This window comes from Silene latifolia, chromosome 1 (assembly GCF_048544455.1).
Source record: "Silene latifolia isolate original U9 population chromosome 1, ASM4854445v1, whole genome shotgun sequence".
In the NCBI taxonomy this organism is placed as follows: domain Eukaryota; kingdom Viridiplantae; phylum Streptophyta; class Magnoliopsida; order Caryophyllales; family Caryophyllaceae; genus Silene; species Silene latifolia.
In genome coordinates this window covers 7,546,066-7,569,688 of record NC_133526.1, presented here as the reverse complement: position 1 = coordinate 7,569,688, position 23,623 = coordinate 7,546,066, and the positions used below count along the sequence as shown (strand labels likewise).

At 35.7% G+C, this 23,623-nt stretch overlaps 3 protein-coding genes across 8 annotated transcripts; 2 read left to right on the top strand and 1 right to left on the bottom strand.

The window, feature by feature from the left end:
• The first annotated feature begins 5,180 nt into the window (after window positions 1-5,180).
• LOC141595928 (uncharacterized) lies at window positions 5,181-8,499 on the top strand. Of its 2 annotated transcripts, none has more exons than XM_074415893.1 (4): window positions 5,181-5,426; window positions 5,521-5,901; window positions 6,694-6,931; window positions 7,849-8,499. In XM_074415893.1, exons 2-4 carry the CDS (start codon window positions 5,593-5,595, stop codon window positions 8,253-8,255), a joined length of 954 nt encoding a protein of 317 aa, XP_074271994.1. In that variant the 5' UTR covers window positions 5,181-5,426; window positions 5,521-5,592; the 3' UTR covers window positions 8,256-8,499. The 2 variants fall into 2 exon arrangements, with proteins under 2 accessions (XP_074271994.1, XP_074272002.1); XM_074415901.1 differs by having other exon boundaries at window positions 5,229-5,426; window positions 5,572-5,901.
• Window positions 8,500-8,920: 421 nt separating this feature from the next.
• Window positions 8,921-17,994, bottom strand: LOC141595896 (RNA polymerase sigma factor sigA-like). Of its 5 annotated transcripts, none has more exons than XM_074415866.1 (11): window positions 17,814-17,994; window positions 16,185-16,850; window positions 15,259-15,457; window positions 15,077-15,169; window positions 14,514-14,642; window positions 12,620-12,673; window positions 12,456-12,533; window positions 12,196-12,258; window positions 10,223-10,335; window positions 9,865-9,961; window positions 8,921-9,551 (listed from the first exon to the last, which is right to left on the bottom strand). In XM_074415866.1, the coding sequence occupies exons 2-11, from the start codon at window positions 16,844-16,846 to the stop codon at window positions 9,483-9,485; spliced, it is 1,557 nt and encodes a 518-aa protein (XP_074271967.1). In that variant the 5' UTR covers window positions 16,847-16,850; window positions 17,814-17,994; the 3' UTR covers window positions 8,921-9,482. The 5 variants fall into 5 exon arrangements, with proteins under 5 accessions (XP_074271967.1, XP_074271959.1, XP_074271952.1 ...); XM_074415858.1 differs by having other exon boundaries at window positions 16,185-16,996; window positions 17,814-17,993; XM_074415851.1 differs by having other exon boundaries at window positions 16,185-16,936; window positions 17,814-17,993.
• Window positions 17,995-20,317: 2,323 nt separating this feature from the next.
• LOC141595887 (uncharacterized) lies at window positions 20,318-23,597 on the top strand. Its single transcript, XM_074415839.1, has 3 exons — window positions 20,318-20,646; window positions 21,667-22,052; window positions 23,050-23,597. Exons 1-3 carry the CDS (start codon window positions 20,488-20,490, stop codon window positions 23,486-23,488), a joined length of 984 nt encoding a protein of 327 aa, XP_074271940.1. The 5' UTR covers window positions 20,318-20,487; the 3' UTR covers window positions 23,489-23,597.
• The last annotated feature ends 26 nt before the right edge of the window (window positions 23,598-23,623 follow it).

Below are 23,623 nucleotides of genomic sequence, written 5' to 3'. Positions count from 1 at the left end.
GAGGTTAAATCCGTTTTACATTAATTCAAGTTCTAATTTATCAATTGCTTGTTCGTTCATCTTTCATATGCTTCATATGCTTTTATTTATGTCTTTTCTTCGTTTAATCGTTGTTAGATTAGTAATTATGAGTAGCTAAATCATTAATCTAGGGTAAAAGTAATCTAGGTTGTTAGAAGGGGATTGTTTGATCAATTACTAGCCAAATCGTATAAATTGTCGTTCGTATGTTGTCGTAAATCTAGTTAATTGATTACTGGCTAAGATTAGTTAACTAGCATCGCAAATCGCAAATCCCCCTACTACTAAGAGAATAAAAATTCTCTTAGTTTTCCCTCCAAAAAGCATCTACCTAAATTAGGAAATAAGTATCATAAAATTATCTTTTCAATAAATATGTTTTAATAATTATAACTCTAATATTTTTATTAAATTCATAATTATTATTTTTTCATTAAAATTAAATAAAGTTAGTATTAAATTATAAATTAAAAGTTGTTAAATTTTTCAATAATGCAATAATTATTATTTTAGAGAATCACTTGACATCCCCTTTTTACTAAAAAAAAAATAACAAATCTCAAACTTTTTCCGCCTACGTCGCTAACTGTTACTTACAGTACTTAGTATATTTCTCTAATTAACTACTCCCCTAATTCATTTTAATGATATTCTGATTTTGTACACAATAAAAGTAGCCATAAATATATGTTGTATAATTGAAAATAGAAAATACCAATAGTTTAATTGTTAATTTTTCTTACATTTCCATCTAGAAAAATCGTGCTATAGCACGGGAGCTACACTAGTTAGGATTATCGCCGATCGGGTTAAGACTAATATAGGTTACAATATCCGAATAGAACAAGTTTAATGATAGCGACCGCATGTTAGACTTAGATCTACATGGCATAATTGAGTCGACAAATCTTATGACCTTTGACAATTCACAAATTCTCATTGAAGACATGACATATCCGTCACAAGCTGAAGACGGATACCATTTTACCTCACAATGTACCCACTTTTTCTCTCTCTGCAACACTATTCATGTGGTCCCCTTTCTCCACTAACCCATTTTGTTACCATTTTATCTCACAAAATATCCGTCATAAATGGTAACCCGTCACAAGGGAGACCAATTGTTGACAATTTGATGGACCTTTTAGTGAACCCGGTCCCTAGATCTCTTAATCTTATTGAATTTGTCTTTATTACATTCGCAATTAGTTATAGAAAATGAACTAAAAAGTAAACCTCTATATTTGTTACTATAAAACAGACTTAGGCTCTGTTTGTTAGCGCATTTCAGATACCTTTTTTCATCGAAGTAGCTATTTGACAAAAAATCCAGGTAGCTTATTTTCTTGAACGCGTTTGGCAAGTAGCATTTTATAGCAAAAAAGGTACCTGAAATGAAATGTTACCTAGGGTAGCATTTGGGATTTCAGGTACCTGATTATATTTTGCTTACCTTTTTTACCCTTCAACTTTTTATATATTACTCCAATGAATTAGGTTCAAATGAGTCAATCTCCCTTAAGTGAGTCCATAAGTCCCTTTCTAAGCCTTTGGATCAAAAAAAAATGAAGGGTTAAGATTAAAACAAATTAAAAAGATGAGATATAAATACAACCAAACCCTATTTGCAAACTACCTCCCATATCATTTCCACTCTACATTTCTTCTCTCTAAACTATCTCAATCTCTCTCTAAACTCTAAAGTTTCAACACCACTTCTCCACCGCCGCCGCCACCGCCCTAGCCCTAGCCCTCGCCCTCGCCGCGGCCCTCGGCCACCACCATGCTTCTCCTTCCGCCGCTTCACTTCTCTCCTCCCTCCGCATGTTTTTTTTTTTTTTTTTTTTTTTTTTCGGATCTGAAAAACGAGTGTCCCTACCGCCGCATTCCTTTTTTTTCTTTCTTTCTTTCTTCCTAGATCTGAAAATGGAGTTGTTGTTGGTGTTGTTGTTGGTGTGTCGTGTGGAGGTGGTGGGTCAGGCCGCCGCCTCCCTTTCCCTTTTTTTTTTTTTCTTTCTTTCAGATTTGGTAGGTGGTTGTTAATGGTGTCACGGTGGGTGGTTGTTAATGTGGTCATGGTGGTGATATCTTTATATTTTCCAGATTTATAATTTTTTTTTCTCGAATGCATCTCAGTCGGCGGTTGCTGGGCCGTGGGTGTGGGTAAGACGGTTGGCGGAAAAGTGTGGCTCATATTTTTCCAGATTTGGTGGACCGTTTTGATTATTTTTCAGTTTTTTTTTTTTTTTTTTTTTTTTTGCGGTGGCGGCGGATCTGGATGATGTCGTGGGACTGGTGGTTCAGGCATGTGGTCGTGGTGGGTGGGGGTGGTGGTTCAGGAAGGTGGTCGTGGTATTAAAATAAAGTTTCAGCAGCATGTGTTAAAGTTACATTTATATGGACTAAAGTTACTTTTATATGGACTAAAGTTGCGCTTATATGGACTCAAAGTTACGTTGATATGGACTAATTATATTTATTAAGGACTTAAATTAAAGTTACGTTTATATGGACTAAAGTTTCATTTTAAAGCATTAAAGTTTCGCTCGTATATCATTAAAGTTACAGTTAAAAATTAGTTAAATTAAATAAAATATTAGTCCCAAGTACATTATTTCATAAAAACAAATTTTTATATTAAAAAATGGTCTAAAAAAATTAAAGTTACACATTTTAGCATTAAAGTTTCAGTCGTAAAACATTAAAGTTATATTTATAAATCTGTAAAAATAAATAAATTTAAAGTTTAATATTAAAAATTAGTTAAAAAAATTAAAGTTTCAATTTTTAGCATTAAAGTTTCATTCGTAAAACATTAAAGTTATATTTATAAATCTGTAAAAATAAATAAATTTAAAGTTTAATATTAAAAATTAGTTAAAAAAATTAAAGTTTCAATTTTTAGCATTAAAGTTTCATTCGTAAAACATTAAAGTTATATTTATAAATCTGTAAAAATAAATAAATTCAAAGTTTAATATTAAAAATTAGTTAAAAAATTAAAGTTTGATTTTTAGCATTAAAGTTTCATTAAGTAAAACATTAAAGTTACATTTATAAATCAGTAAAATTAAATAAATTCAAATTTTAATATTAGAAATTGGCCAAAAAAATTAAAGTTTTAACTTTTAGCATTAAAATTTCATTCATAAAAGTTAAACTTATAATTGTAAAGAATTAAAGTTAAACTAATAAATTAAAGTTTCAGTTATAAAACATTAAAGTTTTCATCTTAGAATTGTAAAATCTCAACCATCAATTTTAGAGATCAATGGCTAGGATTAGGACTTAGTGGACTCACCATTTTAGGTGGACTCATTAGAACTTGCCTCTTACTCCAATATTTTTTTTTATATTATGATCTTAAATAAACCCAATTAAAGAGTTTCTACGGAAATGAAAAAGACACGCTAAAATAGAATAGGTAAATAAATGAACGGGACGGAGAGAGTATGATAGATACTCGTGTTGGTCATCGTCTTGGATACGACTAAGTTAATAACAGTTTCCCAAGTGTTCAGCTTTCAATACAAACTAAAGAACCAACTTTCGACATGAGTACAACTTTAAAAGGTCGAGTCTCTAATGTAAAAAGAGAAAAGAAGGGGCGTAGGCGCTCGCGTACTTTGGAATGTGCACGAAAGGCATGTTTTATAGTAAAATAAAGTGGATTAGGGCGTCATTAAGCGCCGTAAGGTTTTAGGGCAGCTAGAAGAGGTGCATGAGCCATGCCGCTCCTTCAAAGAGGCACAAGGCCAGGTGCGTTTTTAGGGATTGTGCTTCAGGTTTGTGGAATGAATAATTGCGCAATAAGAATAGATTTTATTGCTATTATATCGAGATAGGAGAATAATGACAATATATATAATGTCAACATTTGAAGATACTTCAATAATCTTGGAAAGAAAGGAACATATATTGAATTACGTCAAATTTTGAGCGGTATCTGGACAACATGATAACATATCACGTGTCGAAAAACAAATGCAAGCGTCTTTGAGCGTTCTTACACCAAACACAGTTATCCCGATACGTTTATAATTAACTAAATCTCAGAAATACAAAGAACTGGAAATGAAGAATAACCAAAAACTCATTCATCTATCTATCTATAATGACATATACGGAGTAACACTTACCGAAAAACAAATACAAGCGTCTTTAAGCGTTCTGACACCAAAATTGTTATCCCAATACATTTATAATTAAGTAAATCTTGGAAATACGAATGAATAGAAATGAAAAAATAAAAGGTTTTTTGTCAGAAACTACCTTATATTTAGGGGTATTTGTAAAAATACTACCTTACATTATTTTTTTTGTTTTCGACTACCTTTGATTTCTTTATTTTTGGTCAATAACTACCTATGTTAAGAGTCTAGGCGGAATTGGTCAGTTTCCTGGCTTTAACCTATCTCGCATGAGTCCTTTATGTTTCAAACTTACTTAGACCCTATTTTGGGAAGTCATGATGTAATTACGGCTAACTTTAGGAGATGTTCGTAGTTATTATTGAAATGTGAAAACATAAATTATGCTTATTTGAAGTTAAATTGTGTTTTGAAAGTACTTGATCATTGTTGTTTGATGTTAAGGAGTCGTTTGGTTGAATGTAGGAATTCGTATTGCCTAGGAAGTCATAAAACACATGATTTTAGATTCATGTGAATTAGAAAATATTGTTTGGTTGCCATGTAGGAAGTGCAATTAATGTAATCATTTCCTCTTACCTAGGGGGACTTAGGTAAGCCACTTCCTCCATTATGGAGGAATTGGAATTCATGGGAACTCCCAATTCACATGAATTGGGGTAACCAAACAATAGGCCAATTTTACAATTCACATAAATTTAAATTCCTGTGTTGTTTAGTGGGTAACCAAACGACCCCTTAAGAGAGTAATGTAAGATAGGTTAATGTCGTTAAATCGACCAAATTTCGCCATATTTTCAGTATAAGTAGTTTTTGACCAAAAAAAAAGAAAACAAAAGTGGTCTAAAACAAGAAAAATAATATAAGGTAATTTTTTTATAAATACTCCTAAATATAAGGTAGTTTTTGAAAAAAAAAACCCAAAAAATAACCAAAAACTCCTTCATCGAAATCCATAGTTACCAATCCGAACACGACACGCACACAACAAAATTAGTCCAAATATTTGCACATTTAGAGTGTGAGATATTGTGATGAGAAATTGAGAATAATCAAATTTCCCCAAATAAAGAACACAACCCTAGCCTCCCACTTGTGTTTCCACATCCAAACTCCAAACTCCCCCGTTACTCATTTCTCTCTCTATCTCTATCCTTACCTTGTCCACTTTATACTCCGGCCAAACCTCACTATCGCCATCCGCCCTTCACCGTTCGCCGGCGATCGTTTCACGCTCCGACCTCCGTATCTTCGGTACGTTTTTCTTTTTAATTTCATTCATTCATATTTGTTTTAGCTGTTTAAATTTCTGGGTATATAATTGATTTAGTTAAATTTGGTTGTTTAGATCTAAATTTGCCGAAATTATCAGCTTTAGTTGGCATTGAATTGTTAATAGAAGTCGAAACGAAAGCGAAAGATGGTAGGAGGAAGAAAAGAAGAAGGGGGTTTTACAATCAACAACTCGAATGTATTTGCAGCATTAGATACCCTTAAGAAAAAGAAGAACAAAGATAAGAAGAGTGGTAGTAGTAACAAGGTTTCTTTGTCGAAAACTAAGGACCTTGACCCTCCTGTGTTTTGGCAACCTGCCCCTTTAAAGGCTACTTCTTGGGGTGATGTTGATGAGGATGATGATGATGATTATTATGCCACCGCTGTTCCGCTTTCTTCTGCCTGGGCTCCTACTCCTTCTCAGCTTTCCAAAGACCCTCCTCACCCTCTTGAGGTCTGCTTTTGCCACTTCATTCTCATTTCATCTATCAACTTCTCGTATTTCATTATGTTTTGGTGTTGGTAACAGGGTAATTGAGGCTGCAAGTATCATGTTATGATGATGACTTGTTTTGGTATACTTTACCGTGTGAGAGAAAATATACTATTTGAATGTATGAGTTGATCTTTATTGTTTACGAGGATAACTTGGCATGGTTCTAAAGGATGATTTATGTCAGCCGACCCCAAATCATTTTGGGATTATGGCTCTGATGATGTTGTTGTTGATAACTTGGCATGGTGATGTTGATAATTAATTGAAATGTCCCAAGTGATGGATGGGGGATAATGTTAACTTTTGTGAACTACAGGTTCCTTACTTCCTCTTCATTTGTGGTATTGGGAATTTGCATTCTAGGTCAACTTATGATGCTTTGAAACTTGTAGCAAATCTCACTGTGGATGACACTCAACTTGTTTTTCTTTTGCGGTTTAAAAGTGTGAGGACACGTTCCAGTTGGCTGAATGATTGTTGACTTGTAGCAGTACCTGTTAAGCTAGTTTTTCTCTTTTCTTTCAGTGTTTTGCCGGTTCTCTTGAGGAGAGGAATGTCTCTAGTGCCATTATTTCTTGATACCACGTTGTCCTTCCTTATTCCCTTATTCAAGTTGCTTGCAGAAATGTGGTCATAGTGCCGATAGATAGATGCTGACTCTTTTTTTTATTTAGGTGTATTCTAGTCTCTTAGGAGTTGACTACTCTGCAAGGTAAGTAATTAACTGATTATTTCTCTTCAAAATATCAGGAGAGTGAAAGTGAAGATGATATGCTCGACCTAGGAGATGAAGAGATTGAGGAAGACCATGAGCATGAAACTGAGCCTCCTGCACGCCCTGAACCAGTTCTCAAGAAAGCTCCTGAAACTCCTGCTCCACCCAAAGAACCCGAGAGACAACTCTCAAAGAAGGAAAGGAAGAAGAAGGAGCTTGCAGAACTAGAAGCCCTTCTTGCTGATTTCGGAGTATCAAATGACAACAGTGAAGGTATATACTACTTACTCTCTTGTAAATCTTAGGTCAGAAAAGAGTTCCTTGGGAATGTTCCGGTGCAAGGTTTAGTGAGCATTAGTCAAAACTCCTAATTGACCCGTATGTGCCACATCTAGCGTCTAGGGAGGTGCACTACCATGCATGTTTTTTTATAATAATTTTTCCTTCTCGTCTTCTCTTTTCCCCTTTGTCCTTATCATACGTGTTATCCCTATTTAAACTCCCAAAATAGTATTGTTTCACAAATTTCTTAAATACTATGAAATAAATTTTTTTTTTTTTATAGAAACGGTGCTCCTCATGTCCATGAGGCATGCTCCTTAGCCTTGCACCTTAGGCTTTACGGCCCTGGGCCCTTGCTGCGTCAGTGACTCAGTGTGCCATATGCCTTTCAGAATTAAGTTGTAAACCTTCCAAAGCGTTGTAAAGTGAGATTCATTCCTTTACACCTTAATTGAACCACGTTTACTTGGACTGAACGCCATACTAGTCTGTTTCTTGGATTCAACTTCGAGTAACCGATGTGACGCGGTTGGGAGTGTTCATTGTTGATCAGGTTATTTTGCGAAGAAGTTCCAAAAATTTTGCTAATATGAAGTATCGTTAATCTATTTACTCGCCTAGATAGTATTTTTCCTTTTTCATCGACTAATTAAACTCATGATAATCAATTCGATCCTCGGGTCGGATCGGGGGCAAATGCCTACGACAAAACCGCTTGGATTTAATATAGGGTCGCTCGGATCCAAGTGTCAAGCCGGACATCATAGAGTAAGATCCACGATACACAACTGTAGTGACGCGTCACTTGTCTGTAGTTAGCAGTTAATTACTTTTGTCCGTTTTCGATGTTGTGCCACTCAAGCTCAATATACAATGGAGTGCCATTAACTCTTGAATACTTTCTATAGGTGCTGCAAAAGAGAAGAAAACAGAAGAGCAAAACAAAGTACGAGCGACCGACAATGGAGATAAGAATGACGGCATGCCGGTTGAGTCTAAAAATGCTAAGAAGAAGAAAAAGAAGGACAAGACTTCCAAAGAAGCCAAAGATAGTCAAGAACTGCCCAACAGCTCTGAGGTGGGTCCTGATCAAACCGAGTCATCAGCTGGAAAAGAGCCGGCCGATGAGGATACATCCTCAATTGACGTGAAAGACCGCCTAAAGAAGCTGGCTGCTTCAAAGAAGAAGAAATCAAGCAAAGAGATGGACGGCGCAGCAAAGGCAGCTGCTTCGGAAGCCGCTGCACGGAATGCAAGGCTTGCTGCTGCGAAAAAGAAAGAGAAGAATCATTACAACCAGCAACCTGTCAGGTAGACCCATGATTCTTTGTTTGTAAACAGGTGAAGTAAAATTCCCCTTAATATCCTTCACTGCTGGTGCAAAAATAAACTTGGGGTGTGCTGTTTTTGGATAGAAATGCCCATTTACTTCTGGATGCTTTTTTTAGTCAGGAAATTTGTCCATTTTTGGTCTCTCGGATTTTTCTTACTGTTGATCAGGAACAAACCTACACTGATAGAACTACCTTTTATAGTTTATTGTAAGAAATTTACTCTTAGCTGTGCCGGTTTTTTGGGAGTAGATTGAGAGCTCTTTTCATCCCTCGTCTTTTCCGGAATAAGTTTATTAGACTTATTATGAATTGACTGGAAGTCTGGAATCCGTCTTCTATTAAATTTTAATTAAAGAGCCAAGAAGTTTAGGCATGGAATCCGCCTCGGTCAGTTGTTGTCCTTAGGTTTTGGCACAAAGATCAAGAGAAGAGGAGGAAGTCAATTACTAAATAACAAGTGTAACAATTTGAATGTGATTGTGTGAATGATAAAATTGTTCATCAAGTTCATTATTAAAATAGAAATGACTACAATTGACTGAAACACCCTAAAATGGAATAAGATAACAAATGACCGGGATGGACGGAGTATCATTTTACAAAGAAATCTAACAATCAGTTAATCTTAATCTGATAATTACCACACTTAAAATAATTTTGCTAATTAAATATGTTGGTAAAAAAACCTCTAATAAAATCTACTACCATTTATAATATTCATTCGCAGACTGATTATGCTTAAATTTAATCCACTGATGATGAGATAACCTATTCGAACCATATTTCTCCATTGTGGAGTTGTCAACTACAACTTAGGACTTGGGAAAGTGGGATGAATCTAGAATTCATAGTTTTTTCAATGTTGAAAAAAATCTGTAGTATTACATTGCCTGATTGTGAAAGGGAGGACTCTGCATGAAAATAAACTGCGTAAATTAAGGACTGATTTTGCATCAAAATTACGGTTTGTCTATAAATTGTGTTGCGTCTTGAAATCGGAAGTTTATTTCTGGTTGAGGGTTGAGTCCTTCTCAATGACTTGGGAATTATTATTGATCAATCTAATCTTCGCTTCTTGGCCTTACGTCCCTCCCTTCCATGCCGAAGCTTTAGCTCTTAAAGAAGCTCTTCGCAAGGGACTGTCTCCAAACTTATCTTGCAGGTGGTTGGGGTGACAGCTACAAGCCAAGCTCTTAAAATTATTGTTCCTACATTCTCAAGATTCTTGCTGATTTCCGTTGTCTCACCATTAGTTTCCGTCTCAATTTAAAGTAAACCTATTCAATAAGAGACTACATATTTTCGATAACATTTTCCAATATTAAACAGAAAAATGTAAAAAAACCTACTGATTACAACTTACAAGTAGTGGTATTTATTCTGGAAAAAAAAATACAGTAGTGTGATCTCTAGCACGGTATACAGTAAGAATACAAGGCAGGTTGAAATGCAGCCCTCTAAATGTGATTTACAGTAAAGTTTCAAGCAAATGAATGTCCTGTCGTGTCCTGTTCAAGATTTAGTATTATATATACAGCGAATGTGATCTACAATGGACTATGCATCCTTAGTATAGAGCTAGTGTTTTACCAGTAAGGCATCCATCCTACTCTTTCTGGCTGCGAGCTTTAGTTTCTCAAGCGCTACAAGTCCCACCTGCCTTACTCTTTCTCTCGATAACCCCATCCTGAACATGTACAAATTATGCCATGTAAATCAGTCAACTCGATAGCAAAATATACAGAACAAGATGATACATAAAGTCCTAAACCAGGTCTGAGACGGTCTTATTCTTATACCCTAGTTACCCATATGCCCTTATAACTCCAAACCGTCTCAAATAAGAAATTAATGTTGAGTGGAATAGTAGGAAAGGTTAGCAATTACAGACTTATTTTATATTATGACAAAACGCGGTTTCAGCAAATTATCTAACCAGATTGCTCACCTTTTGCTAATTTCTTCCCATGTGAGAGAGTCTTCGTCTAGGCCGTAATAGAGACGTATGATATCTCTCTCCCTTTCCCTAAGTGCCGTGTCAATAAGATCACTTACTTCATTCTGCAGAGTATAAGAAACATGTTATCTGTAATATGTCAGATATTAAAAAGGAAGTATTTTTCCATAGATATAGTAAGCCATCAGGTCGCCATCAAAGCAGATATTTGATCAACAATGTTTTTGATGATTATTTCACGATCATGATGCTTTGGTTTTGCATTACAATGAAATAGACAAATGGCTCACTAACTAGCCTCATTCTGCTTCTTTTAATTGTAAATTAGCAATCATTTGATGCAATTCTAGGCGCAATTATCGCATTAAGGTCATCCAGAAACAACTTCTTTAGGATGTTAATAGAGGGGGAAGACAACGTATGTGGCGGATTTTTTTTCCATTAAGGGGGGAGGCATGTACCTCTCACTTGTTTTCACTTTTCCGTGCACAAGGGACTGAACCCACATGGCCACGCCAACAGCAAGGACGTCTGTTGTGTAACCATTCCCACAACAGTTAATTTATACTCATGTGAACTTCAAGTTTATTTATTACCAGCCATAAAATTTTAATTAAACCTCTTTTCTTAAAGCCGCCATGGCGCCATGAAGCCGCCATCATGTATTTACTAGTAAAATTTGAGAGCCTTTTTAATTCATTGTTACCAATTATCAAATTTTTTTAATTGAGATGGTAAGTCTGAAGAATTAACTAGATTAAAACTTTCCACAATTTTCTTCTCTATAAAATACGGAGTATATAATTTCTCTTAGTGATTTTAAAAAAATACATACATTAGTATAATATATAGCTTTGTTTTGATAGTGTGATGATTTTTTTTTTTTTTTTTTTTTTTGAAAACCTAAATCCGTCATTGTTCACAAGGCTTAAGCATAGAGGAAAAAGTTAACGGCCATGAAGGAGATTATAACAGCGTTAGAACTTGAAAACAACTTATGCGCATCTAAGTCGGAAATAATGCGTCCGCCACTAACTACATTCATCTAACCCCTTGCCCGCCCCGACATTTGCGGGAGCACGTAAGCTATTTGGGTAATGTTGCTGTAATTCATTATAGACTTAGTATGGTCTAAGAATCTGTAAGTCTCTAGACTCTCTACTTCCATTCTACTGTTGACCTGATGTAGAAGAGGTCTTTGATCTGAGATCCATATGAAAGGAAACCAACAGATTTTAGGGCAAATGTAGATATTATGGACCTCGTGACTGGCATACTCAAGGCTCGGGTGCATCAAGATAAGATACATTTGACTACTGTTAATTGACCAATTAAAGCCAGCCATGGTGTCTGACATGAGAGGATGCAATAGACTGTTCACAGCCTGCCCGACCTGTTACAAGACTAGAAAACGGGTCATTTGGGTCAATTGCGGGGCAGTTTGAATCAGGTCATTCATGTGCATTATAATTAACAGGTATGGGTTGGTTTGATTTGCATCACTTCAAGTGTGCATCGGGTCACTTTGGGTAATCTTTGTTAAGATTTTAGCGTGGGTTATGTGAATAAACTTGGCTGTAATTTCAAATCGGGTCAATATCAGGTCAAGCAAGATTTGGACCAGCTAACGGTTAGATCCAGTCATTTGAGGTCTACCTTTTACCCGAGCTCCATAAACAGAATCCTTTCACTACCTACATACAACCGACGTGTCATCAAGCTCTCTGAAGATAATTGGCCTTACACAATTGAATGGCTATGTCACAGCCACAGATCACTTTTAGGACCTGATGGCAGTATAAATTGCAAGTGAGAATAAGCGGATGTTTAAGATGACAACAAAAGTCCGATTTTTTATCTTTGAACGTTTTCATAAGATGCATGAAAATGCTACCGAACTGCAAGATATAAAAAATAGACTGTACTTGATTTAAACGGTGTAGGCTGTAGTTGATATCACTTACCTTAAGTGTCAATTCATCTACACCATGCCACGGGTTATTCTCAAGACGGTTGTCTGCAACATACTATAAACAACAGGGTAAGAAACCATCGAGTAAAACTATAAAAGATCAGACCTTTTCTCACGAGTCAAAAGTAACTATAAAGTTAACAGTTAAGTTTCTCAATCATTTAGGAACAGGGGTGGGCAACTGGGCATACTGTGGCCTATGGGAGCAGAGAACAGGGAACTAAGACTGTGTTAATGTTTATAAAAACTTACACTGTGATAAGTCTTTCCTGGAACACCATTGAGCGAGGGGAACGGTTCCCTGTCAAGAGACAAGACCGATCTGACCGCCTACAGTGGGAAATGAACAATGAGCACAACATGAAGTCTCCAAAGCGAGCAAATCTTGAAGTATGATACCAGAAACAAAAGCTCACCTCTGTTGCGTTCTTTACTTTCTTATGAGACATGTTCAAGGTTTCGGCTATCCTCTGGAAAAGAGTAGTTCATGTCAGCACATGATACTGTAATAATGAGATGCAACTGAATAATTCTTGTAAAGGACATTTCACTTTGCATCAAATCTTGCTCTTACAGATTAAGATAAAAAAACCAATTAACCTTAAACTATATGCATCAAGTTATTCACATGAGAACTACTCTATGTGTCTCATCACATTAGTTTACGTTGGCTTTTGGATCGTTTGTTCACTCAGACCCTTGAAAGTAGGGTACAAAAATTAAACATGTCAAATGAGTTGAGAATGTCAGGTTACTATACAGGTCAGGGTATAGTTTTATTGGACCTTTTATTTACCATTTCCTAGGAGAAATACATATTTGTTAAAAATTTTCATAATATTGTTTTATATCATTTCTTAGTCATTAATTACGTATTACTGTTTTTTTATAACTGAACCACTTGTCAACTTTACATATTACTAGTTTTAAACCCGTGTAAAATAATGCACGGGTTACGATAATAATAATAATATTATTATAAATTAAGCTAATGCGGATAGAATTGTACGGGTTTTAATATGCAAGAATTTGAATAAAATAAAAATATATCTACAATTTGAAAATTTAGATAGTTTCGAAACTCGACATAAATATAAATGTAGTAATAATTATATCGCCTAGACAAAAATATGTTCATGTAAGTACGATCCGTCACTTATATCTGGTTTTTTAATATTTGCTTGCATTTATTTTGAAGTCGATACTTCATATTTTTTATATCTACTTTATACTAAAATTAGAAACATCGGGAAAATAATGAAATCAAGAAGATTATGTCATGGAAAAGAGGAAATGAAAAAAAGAGAAGAGAAATTGCAGTGGACCCCGCCACTAAAAATTAAGAGGACAAATCATATCCCTCTAAAAAACTTGGCTTTTAGAGCATCCACATTGAAGAGGATGGACTATCCTCTTAGCACCCTCTCTCATCTAAGAAGATGTCCTTTTCAATGTGGAACCATGGTTACATGTCCTCTTAGAAGGAGGAAGTGGAGGAACACTTCCTCTATTTTTAGAGGATATGCAATCTTGGCCCTTGTGTCCACTAGTCATCCATTATCTAGCATGTGGCATATAATTTATTTCTTTATTATTTTTTGGGTATAAAACATTTGGGAGAGGAGAGGTAAGAGGATCCTCTTTGATGTGGAATTTTTTTAAGAAGACTAAAATGAAGAGGATGGAGATAGTGGAATATGAGTGAAGTTGAGGTGTCAAAATTAGAGAAGGAAAGAGAAAAAATAAGAGGATAAAATCATCCTCTTGGGAGTGGATGCTCTTATACCTAGAGGATTGTAGTTATTTTTAGTATAAATTATACTCGTATTTAAATTCATGTATTTTTGATATTTTAACCAGATTTCTGATCTTCGGATGTCTAAATCAAACATTTGTTAACATACAGTAGTGTTTCATAGTTTGTATTATAAATGAGTTAAGAATATTTTAATCATACTAATGACCGATAAATCTTAACTTGAAAAACCACTAACCTATCTCATTCACGTATTGGGCCATGTATAGGGCAAGTCTTGACCCTAAGTTAGAAGGTCATTTAGGATGAAGGTTGTTTCAAGCCACGGGTCATGATTGATGAGTTCATAATCCTAAAAGATGGGTCGATTCGAGACATCTTTTGACAGATCTAGTAGTAACTAGTAAGTCTAACAGTCTAACGCTTACTCTGCGCCACACGTCATATCGTAAGAATAAACATAACTTCCAAATGAGATGAACAAATATGGAATACATAAACACACAGTCTCCGAGATTATGAAAGTATTAATCAAGAGTGTATAGAAAACTCACATCAATAGAAGGAGTTATCCCTTTCTCCTCAAGCCTATTTTTTGCCCCGCGAATTAAACTTAATCTTTCATGTAGATGGGTTGGCAACCTTAACGTTCTTGAACTTTCCACTAATGCTTTAGAAACACCCTGCAAAAAGAACCTCAAAACATTGAGTGTGCAAAGCCAGCAAGAAAAAATGCTGTCTTGGCAACTTTATCATGCAAACGCAAGAGAGCAACAAATTATATTAGAAACTATGTTGCTCAAGGGCTTAGGGCGTTCAAGCTAATTTAAGTCTACGTAATAATACAGAGTGCATCGTATCCCCATTGCAAGTTATTTATCCATGCTTGCTTTGATGAATAGATCATACAAGATTCTAAGTTTTAAACATGGTGAACATTGTTAGCCAGAGTGATATGATTTCATCACACCCCTAGTCTGTGGTACTTCGAGTCTTCGACACTAATACTGGCTGCGTGGTGTGTTTCAACCTGTGTTACTCAGACACGCCGACACGTGACGGTGTCGGAGTAACATAGGTACTAAGTACTAACTACTAAGAGCAGCTTTAAACGTACTTGACGTATCCACCAATACACATAAGTGGAGATTTTGAATCCTTTGGCGGAATCAAACTTCTCAATTCCACGAAGTAGTCCAATGAGTCCTCCCTGTACAGAAATAAATCAGTTTTAAGCATATTTGGAGACATTCTAGACAGGCTAGAAGATGTAATCTAAAGCTTGAAAGAGAATAACACCTGGACAAGGTCTGCCATGTCAGCACCCATGTTCTCATATCTTTGAGCAATCGACATGACCAAGCGAACATTGCTCATAGCCAGCTTCTCTCTTGCTAGAGTACATTCAATCAGTTTGGACCTTAGTTCAGCTCGGTTCATCTTCAAGGACATTGCAAGTTGATCATCTGAAGGCTCAGACCCTATTTTTTCTTTCAGTCTGCAAATGCATAGTGAACAAACTTTCACAAGAACATCCTTCAATGATAAATTAGCCAGCATCTGGAGATTGAAAAGCTGCAGTACAGCTAACACAAAAATGAGACACGAGGTGCATTTTATGATACTCAAAACAAGAGTGGCTGGAATTTATCCATTTCTTGATCTTGACATTGAGTATGTTCTCTAGAGCTTATTATAGCTTATTTTGCTTAAATTCAACAAAGTTTAGCAAATACGGAGTATTAATGATGTTAAGCAACACGGAGTCTTTATTTTTGCTCAAATTCACTCTCCCTTTTGTTTTTCATTTTTGTTTTTCTATTTTGTTCGCATTTTGAGGTGTGCGTTTACCCATGCACGGTTCTAAAGGATGATTCATGTCAGCCGACCCCAAATCATTTTGGGATTAAGGCTCTGATGTTGTTGTTGTTGTTGTTGTAAGGGCAGTTTCAGCCGTTGACGAGTTTTGAGCCTAGATCAGGGCTCAGGAAGTCAGGACTCAGGAGTACAATAGTCAATGACTTCACTGCCTAAGCAATACGCACACAAAAAATGAATAAAGGCAAGTTAAAAAAAAATCGCAAATATAAAGTTAAAGAGAACTCACTAGAAACTAAGAGTCTTTAGAAATTCAGTAAACAGGAACGCGAAAACACTACCCAGCAATAAATCATACCGCAGTAACAAAATGAATAACTCATTCAGTAAACAAGTTACTTACTTACCTTGATCTATGCTCCTCCAAGGAAAGACCGGTTCTGATCTTTCGAGACAAATTAACAACTTGAGCATGAGTCAACAATTCGTTAGTTGTCAGACCCCTCACATAACCTACCATATGAGACTGGAGAAGCTCAGGGCTTACAGTAGGTGTAGGAAGTTTTTCATGACTATGTTTCATGGAATTTTTGCTCTGAGTTTTCTTCTTGGAGTTAATCCTTCGTACTCGGGCAGGTATCCCAGAGGATGTGACCCTCAGTTCTTTGTTAGTACGTTCCCTAAACTTATCAGTCACGCCACTGTGGTCCAAGGATAGCTCCAACTGCTTTTCCAGCATTGATTTCTGTAGCAAAAGAAGAGCCTCAATAGAAGATTCAGGTTCCCACGAATCCTCTTCAGAAGGGGGATATCTCTGAACCCATGGTTCAGAATGTTGAATTGTTGGTCCATCTATACATTCTTTGAGGGCTTTAGGAGACGATCCTCGGGCCCCACCAGGATTAAAACTCGTTGTTTTCTTGGCGATAATCACACTTTTGGCAGAAGGGATTTGATGTTGTTGGTCAGTAGCATAAGAGAGTTTTTCTGTGAGATCTGAGTAGCAGAAAGAAGAAGTCAACATCCTTTTGCCAGCACTAAGCCCAACGACAGCAGCCGTGGCCATCATAAGCCTGAATAAGCAACACCATCAGACACGAACTGTACAACTCCAAAGCTTAAAATGAGCCACTTTGTACCCAAGGGATTCTTCCAGAATCTGCTCGAGATTTCTCAGTTAGACTTCTACTCAAATTACATGTTTTTCGACTTAACGTACCTATTAGGAAAGCAGGTCCATTGAAGGGAAAGTACAATTAAGAAACAAGAACATTGCAGACAAAAACACAATCACAACCATTCAGGTACTACCAGCGCAAAAACAAGCAAATTTAGACCACTTAAACACCTCAACAAATTCTTGCTTCAGACGGTCACTTTTCGTCTGAAGTTTCAAACGGGAATATGTGACTATTTTATGATTAAATATAACCACAATGATACAGTCAGTGTTACAGCTTATAGTAACTTGTTTTTCAATAATCAGGGGGCGTCTAACACCCCGTGCAACCACGGGCGGAGGAACCGGGCCTCCGGTTTTGAATACCGAATATATAAGCCTTATTGATTAAATTCAATACAAAAATTGAAGTATAGTACCCTTGTACATTTATATTTGGGGCCTCATTTTTTCTCGGTGCACTGGGCCTTCATTTGTATTAAGACGCCCCTGTGACAATAATGGTCACATTTGGCTGTGAAATGGTTACAAAATCCCGTCTTATTGCTTCAGACCAAAATGGCCGGCTTGAAGCAAGACCAACTGGAATGGTTAATATTTGTTGAACCACAAATACTTGTGTAAGGCCGTTTTTCACAAATTTATCGTAAAATGGGATCTTTTAGTAACCACTTTTACCGACTAAGTCTAATAGGATTGTGATTGGATCCGTTGTACAACTATATTACAATAATCAACAAGAAGATTACAATTTACAAAGGAAACTGTAAAACTACAAATCAACATCAACATTAAACCCAAATGAAAGATCATAGTAATTATAATAAATGAAGATTGTATAAACAAATGCATGTACCTGAAATGGGTAGTGATTATTTCAGTTGATAGAGGGAGAAAGAACAGTTGAACAACACAAGTGTGTATCTATTTGCGGCCAAACGATTTGTTGAGTGAAGATTATTTGCAATTTCATTGTTTGTATTTTTGTTAGTTTTTGTGGCTCTCAATTGTTCACTTGTTCTTTGGCTGACCATGCTTCTTTTCTTTTTACATCCCATATTCCCATGAGTCAAGATAAATGGATTTAGGCTCCGATTCTTTTCGGGTGAAAAAAGATAGACTGACCTGAATTAAATTTATTGAAGTTGAAATGGACTAAATAGAGTCAAATGAATCAAATTAATTGTTTATCGTCAAATTCTTTAAATACTCCCTCCATCCCAACTAAACTAAAAGAATAAGAAATTCCCAATGTTTTCCCGCCCAATTAATTGACATAGTGGTGGGCCATGCTGAAATTATAATAATTGTTATTGATGGTAACAAAAGAAAGTGGAACCCATATTATTTTATACAAGTTTATTCAACACAATTGATACAATCTTCTACACTGCATTCTTAACTGGGTACAAAATAAAGTGGGCCGATTGACTAATAAAAGAAAGTGGGTCCCATAATATTCTATACAAGTTTATTCAACTCAATTGATACAATCTTCTACACTGGCATATCTTCTACACAAGTTTATTCAACGTAATTGTTTATGAATCATCGGTTTAGATGTGTCGTATTATTTTTATATATGTTTCGTTATAAAGTTAATATGCGATTTACTTACATTTCATTTTTAACTCAATGCTCATACCCCCTATAAGTAATGACCATATATTAGATTATGTTTTTCCATAATAATCGGCTTTCATTATTTTTAATAATAAAAAAAGGTTCGTACAAAAATAATTTAATCTAAAAGTCCTTTAAATAGTACACTTTTTTTGAAAATATCACTAACATTATAATCAGTACATTACAACTCATTTATATAAATATCTTAAACTCCCACTATATAAGCCAAGCTCACAAATGCCTTGCTTTAGCTCTCAAATGTCGTGTTTTAGACCATCCCCAAGCAAGGTCAATTGCTTGGTCATGGTTAGTGATTTAATTAAGCTACTTAATTGGTGACCAAAATTGTTAATTTGTGACCAAAGGTCAATTTGTGACCTTTGGAGGTCAATTTGTGACCTCTGCTTCATTCTTGTGACCTCTTCCATGACCTACTGGGTGTCAATTTCTGATTTGTTGGATACAAAAAAGGACAACTCCAATGATTGGGTTGATGACCTAAGTCGCGACCTTCTGCTTAGAAGGGTGAAAATGGATCAAGGTTATTAAGGTGGGATTAAGAGTAAAATCGGATCGTGACCTAGTTAGCGTGACCTTTGCTTGGGGATGGTCTTAGCACGAGATCTCAACTAGTACCACACTAAAGGTAATAGTTGTTTTATCACACTTGTCGAGGCACGTTTTGCAACGTAAATATCTGTAGTTACATATTATTAAAATTTATAAAAATTTGATATTCTTATAGCATTCATGGCGATGAATCAAACAAGATCTCACATGACTATATTTTGTCTTATAGATTAAGAATAATATCAAAGATTCCCTACGATCATGAATAGTGCCAAAAAGCAACTGTTACCTTTGGTGTGGTATGGAGGGAGTATAAAAAAAATCTTTATCATTAAAAAATGGGAGAAATTTTTTTGTTATAAATATTTAAATCTAAAAGATTAGGCGTATTTGTAACGCGCCATACATATCGAATAGACAAAAAAAATACTCGTATCTAGAAAATTTAGAGTTTTTCTTATTCTTTTAGTAAATTGAGGGAGTATAGCTTACCTTAGAATCTTATTTCGAACAGTGCGTCTTGCTTCAGACGGGTCTTTTTGGTCTGAAATATTAAGACGGGATTTTGTAACCATTTTACAGTTAAATACTTAAATGTGACCACTATTGAAAAATCAGTTACTATAAGCTGTAATACTGTCTATACCATTGTCGTTACATTTAACGATAAAATAGTCACATATACCCGTCTGAAAAATAAGACGAAAAATATCCGTCTGAAACAAGAATTTGTGTATTTCGAAAATTACTTTAAAGTATCGAACTTCTAAGTCTAGCATTATAGTACCAATTGGTCTCCCTTGTGACGGGTTACTATTTGTGGCGGATATTTTGTGAGATAAAATGGTAACAAAATGGGTTAGTGGAGAAAGGGGACCACATGAATAGTGTTGCAGAGAGAGAAAAAGTGGGTACATTGTGAGGTAAAGTGGTATCCGTCGCGAGAGTTTCGTGACGGATATCGTAAATGCCTTGAGAATTTGTGTTATAGTACCCTTACAATTTTGTAATGTTATACAACGCTCAATCGCTCATACGTAACATAGGACCTCCCATATTTACCACATTTTTACATCTTTTGAATAATAGGGTGTATGGTTGAAAATTAATCATTTTTCATTTCCCTCTCCGTTAAAATTCTAATTTTTTTGTTAACCTTTTCTCAAAGTTACAAACAATTGGAATTTTAACGGAGAGGGAAATGAAAAATGATTCATTTTCAACCATACACCCTATTATTCAGACAAATGGAAAAATTTAGTTATCTAAGATATAATTAAGTTTGAGTTTATTAAGGAAGAAATTTTTGGCAACAAAAGAAATTAAAGATTGATATGGATTATTATAGTATATTGCAGGTAAATAGAAATGCAACCGAGGAAGATTTAAAGAAGTCTTATAGAAAACTGGCAATGAAATGGCATCCTGATAAGAATCCTAATAACAAAAAAGAGGCCGAGGCCAAATTCAAAGAAATATCAGAGGCATATGAGGTTTTTGTATTTTCTATGCACTTTTACTTTCTATTTTATCATGTTGTGCATCTCGCTCCTATGTTACGCGTGATTTTGAGTATACCAGGTAATCGGGTCATTTAAGATGGATTTTTTCGAATACATATCTATATTCGGCACTAGTCATTATGAGCAGAGTTTTTTCAACGAGTCATTTAGCTTGATTCGAAAGATATCGAGTCATGGTTCTTAAAGTTTTTATTTTACATTCATTATTTATGTTGTTTCATGTCATTTTGTATAATTCATGTTCATGTTGTACTTTTTGGGTTTCGGTTAAGTTAAATTTGTCATGTCTAGTTTTGAGGCACCAAAAATTGTTTTTTTTTTCTTATTCTTTTATATGTTGAAAATATGGAAGATTGAAGAAATTTGATGTCTGAAACGATTTGTCCACAACGGTGTATTTGATTATAAGATGGAATTTTTATACTAATGAGATTCACAATTATATCAATTAATCTAGTTGTTATATGCACAAGTCATGTAAGTAGAGCTGGCCAACAGCACGGGCCGACCCGGCCCGTTTTGGCCCGTTATTTTATGCAACTTGGTCTGGCTTGGCCCGGCCCGACCTTAGCCCACCGTTAACCCTAGCCTGGCCAGGGTCCTGAAATTCCAGCCCGGCCTTGGCCCGCCATTTTACCAAAAAAAAAAATAAAAAAAAACAAAATAAAATGGTAAGGCCCGCCAGCCCGTCCCGCCCTTAGCCCGCCTCTGGTCCTGGCCCGGGTCAAGCATATCCCAGCCCGGCTCGGCCCGGCCAAGCCTGACCCTTCCCCCTGGCCTGGCCTGGGTTTGACCAGGAGAGCCCGGCCAGCCCGGCCCGAGTACAGGTCTACATGTAAGTATAACAAAAGATAGAAAAGAGAAAATTATAAATGGTAAATTTTTGGTGAAATAAGCTCTTAGTTTCAATCATAAGCATGTAGTCATCAAATTGAATAAAGGTTAATAGGCTATGTTACTTAATCTTGCGCTTAATTTTGTATATTCAAGGTACTAAGTGATGAAAAGAAGCGACGTGTTTACGACCAGTATGGTGAAGAAGGTTTAAATACCGGTGGGTCCCCCTTTGGAAATAACGGTAGAGGGTACAATCCTAGAAGCGCCGAGGACATCTTCACAGAGTTTTTTGGGTCAAGTCCTTTTGCATTTGGGTCATCACCTAACTCAGGAAAATCCAAACAGTATTCATATGGTGATGGTGGGTCCTTTGGGGTGACGGATAATGTTTTTCGAACAAATTGCGATTCGACGATGGCTAACACGCCAAAGAAACCGCCGTCTATTGAGCACAACTTAGATTGTGGCCTTGAGGAGCTCTATTCCGGTTCTACAAGGAAAATGAAGATTTCTCGGATGGTGGTTGACCATGTCAATGGGTATCTTATTATATTTCTCATTCCTTTTCAAATATATTATTTTTGCGGGAATATTATGTAGTTATAAATTTCAAGAAGATATATGTGTATTACAAAATCTCATTGAAGACGGGATATTCGTCACAAGCTTGTGACGGATACCATTTTCTCTCACAAAATACCCATGAGAGGTGAGTGGGGAAACACATGGGAGAGCCCCACCTTGTCCCCTCTCCCTTTTTTGTGAGAGGTCTTCAGCTTGTGACGGGATTAGCCCGTCACAAGCAAGACGCTTTGTGTGTGTTATAAGCCAAAGATTAGTAAGAGGGTTTCATAGTAGGATAAGGTTAAAATTCAGGGTATCTATATTTTCTAATTTAAAATACTGCTCACCTTAAACCTAAGAAAACTAACCTTATTTATTTTTTGTAGGGAAGGTACATAAGGTTTATATACTTCTTAGGTGGTAGTTAAGCTCTGTTTGGTAAAACTAACTGAAAATGTAGCTGAAACCTGAAAAGGTAACCGAAACTTGAAAAAGTAACTAATAAGGTAGCTGAAAATTAGGAGCTGATAATGTAACTGATTATATAAAAATGTGTTTGACAAACTAGTTGAAAAGGTAGCTGATTTTGGTAAAATGACATAAAAGATATAAAAATTATTTAATATTATTATATAATAAAAGAGTAAAAAATAGAAAATAAGTCATTTCAGATACCTGATTTCTCAAATGCTACCTCATTTCAGGTACCTTATTTGACCAAATAAGCTATTTGTCAAATACTTGCAACAAAATCAGGTAGCTGAAATTTGGTCAAATAAGTTACCTGAAGTGTCGTAGAAACGTCGATGAGTGTATCATCATATTTCACTTTTATTTTCATATAATATTTTTCCATCGAGTTTGCATCATGTTAGCTTATAATGCACTTCTCTTATATTTTAGTAAATGTTGAACTTTTCATACGGTACAACTAATATTAAACATTTTCTCATTGTGATATACATAGTGTAGGTCTCTTGTACCAGACACAGAGATACTAACAATAGAAGTAAAACCTGGATGGAAAAAAGGAACAAAAATCACATTTCCCGACAAAGGAAACGAGCAACCGAACCAACTCCCAGCCGACCTTGTGTTTGTAATCAACGAGAAACGTCACGGAGTCTTCCAAAGAGACGGAAATGACCTCATCATATCCTACAAGGTGACGTTAGCTCAGGCAATTGGTGGGACAACTGTGAATATCATTACATTGGATGGTCGGAATTTATCGATACCTGTTACAGAAATCGTCACACCTAACTTTGAGCTTGTTGTTGCCCAAGAAGGTATGCCAATTGCTAAAGAGCCTCGCCAAAAGGGTGACTTAAGGATTAAGTTTGATATCAAATTTCCCGCCAAAATTAATGTTGATAAGAAGAAGGCCTTAAAACGTGCTTTAGCTAGCTAGTTGATTTTGAAGTTAATTGTCGTTTTGTGTATTTTGAAGGAATGATAATTAATTTCGAATTTGTGCTCATTAATTTAAAAGTATCTCTATGGTTCTATTTGGCAAACGACGGATTAATTTCAGCATAAGCAAATT

Coding starts and splice junctions, on each gene's coding strand:
- LOC141595887 (XM_074415839.1), top strand. CDS start 20,488: ATGGATTATTATAGTATATTGCAGGTAAATAGAAATGCAACCGAGGAA. Junction 20,647..21,666: donor AAATATCAGAGGCATATGAG/GTTTTTGTATTT, acceptor TGTATATTCAAG/GTACTAAGTGATGAAAAGAA. Junction 22,053..23,049: donor GTGGTTGACCATGTCAATGG/GTATCTTATTAT, acceptor TACATAGTGTAG/GTCTCTTGTACCAGACACAG.
- LOC141595896 (XM_074415866.1), bottom strand. CDS start 16,846: ATGATGGCCACGGCTGCTGTCGTTGGGCTTAGTGCTGGCAAAAGGATG. Junction 15,170..15,258: donor ACATGGCAGACCTTGTCCAG/GTGTTATTCTCT, acceptor ATTTCTGTACAG/GGAGGACTCATTGGACTACT. Junction 10,336..12,195: donor TAGATGAATTGACACTTAAG/GTAAGTGATATC, acceptor TATACTCTGCAG/AATGAAGTAAGTGATCTTAT.
- LOC141595928 (XM_074415893.1), top strand. CDS start 5,593: ATGGTAGGAGGAAGAAAAGAAGAAGGGGGTTTTACAATCAACAACTCG. Junction 5,902..6,693: donor ACCCTCCTCACCCTCTTGAG/GTCTGCTTTTGC, acceptor TCAAAATATCAG/GAGAGTGAAAGTGAAGATGA. Junction 6,932..7,848: donor ATCAAATGACAACAGTGAAG/GTATATACTACT, acceptor TACTTTCTATAG/GTGCTGCAAAAGAGAAGAAA.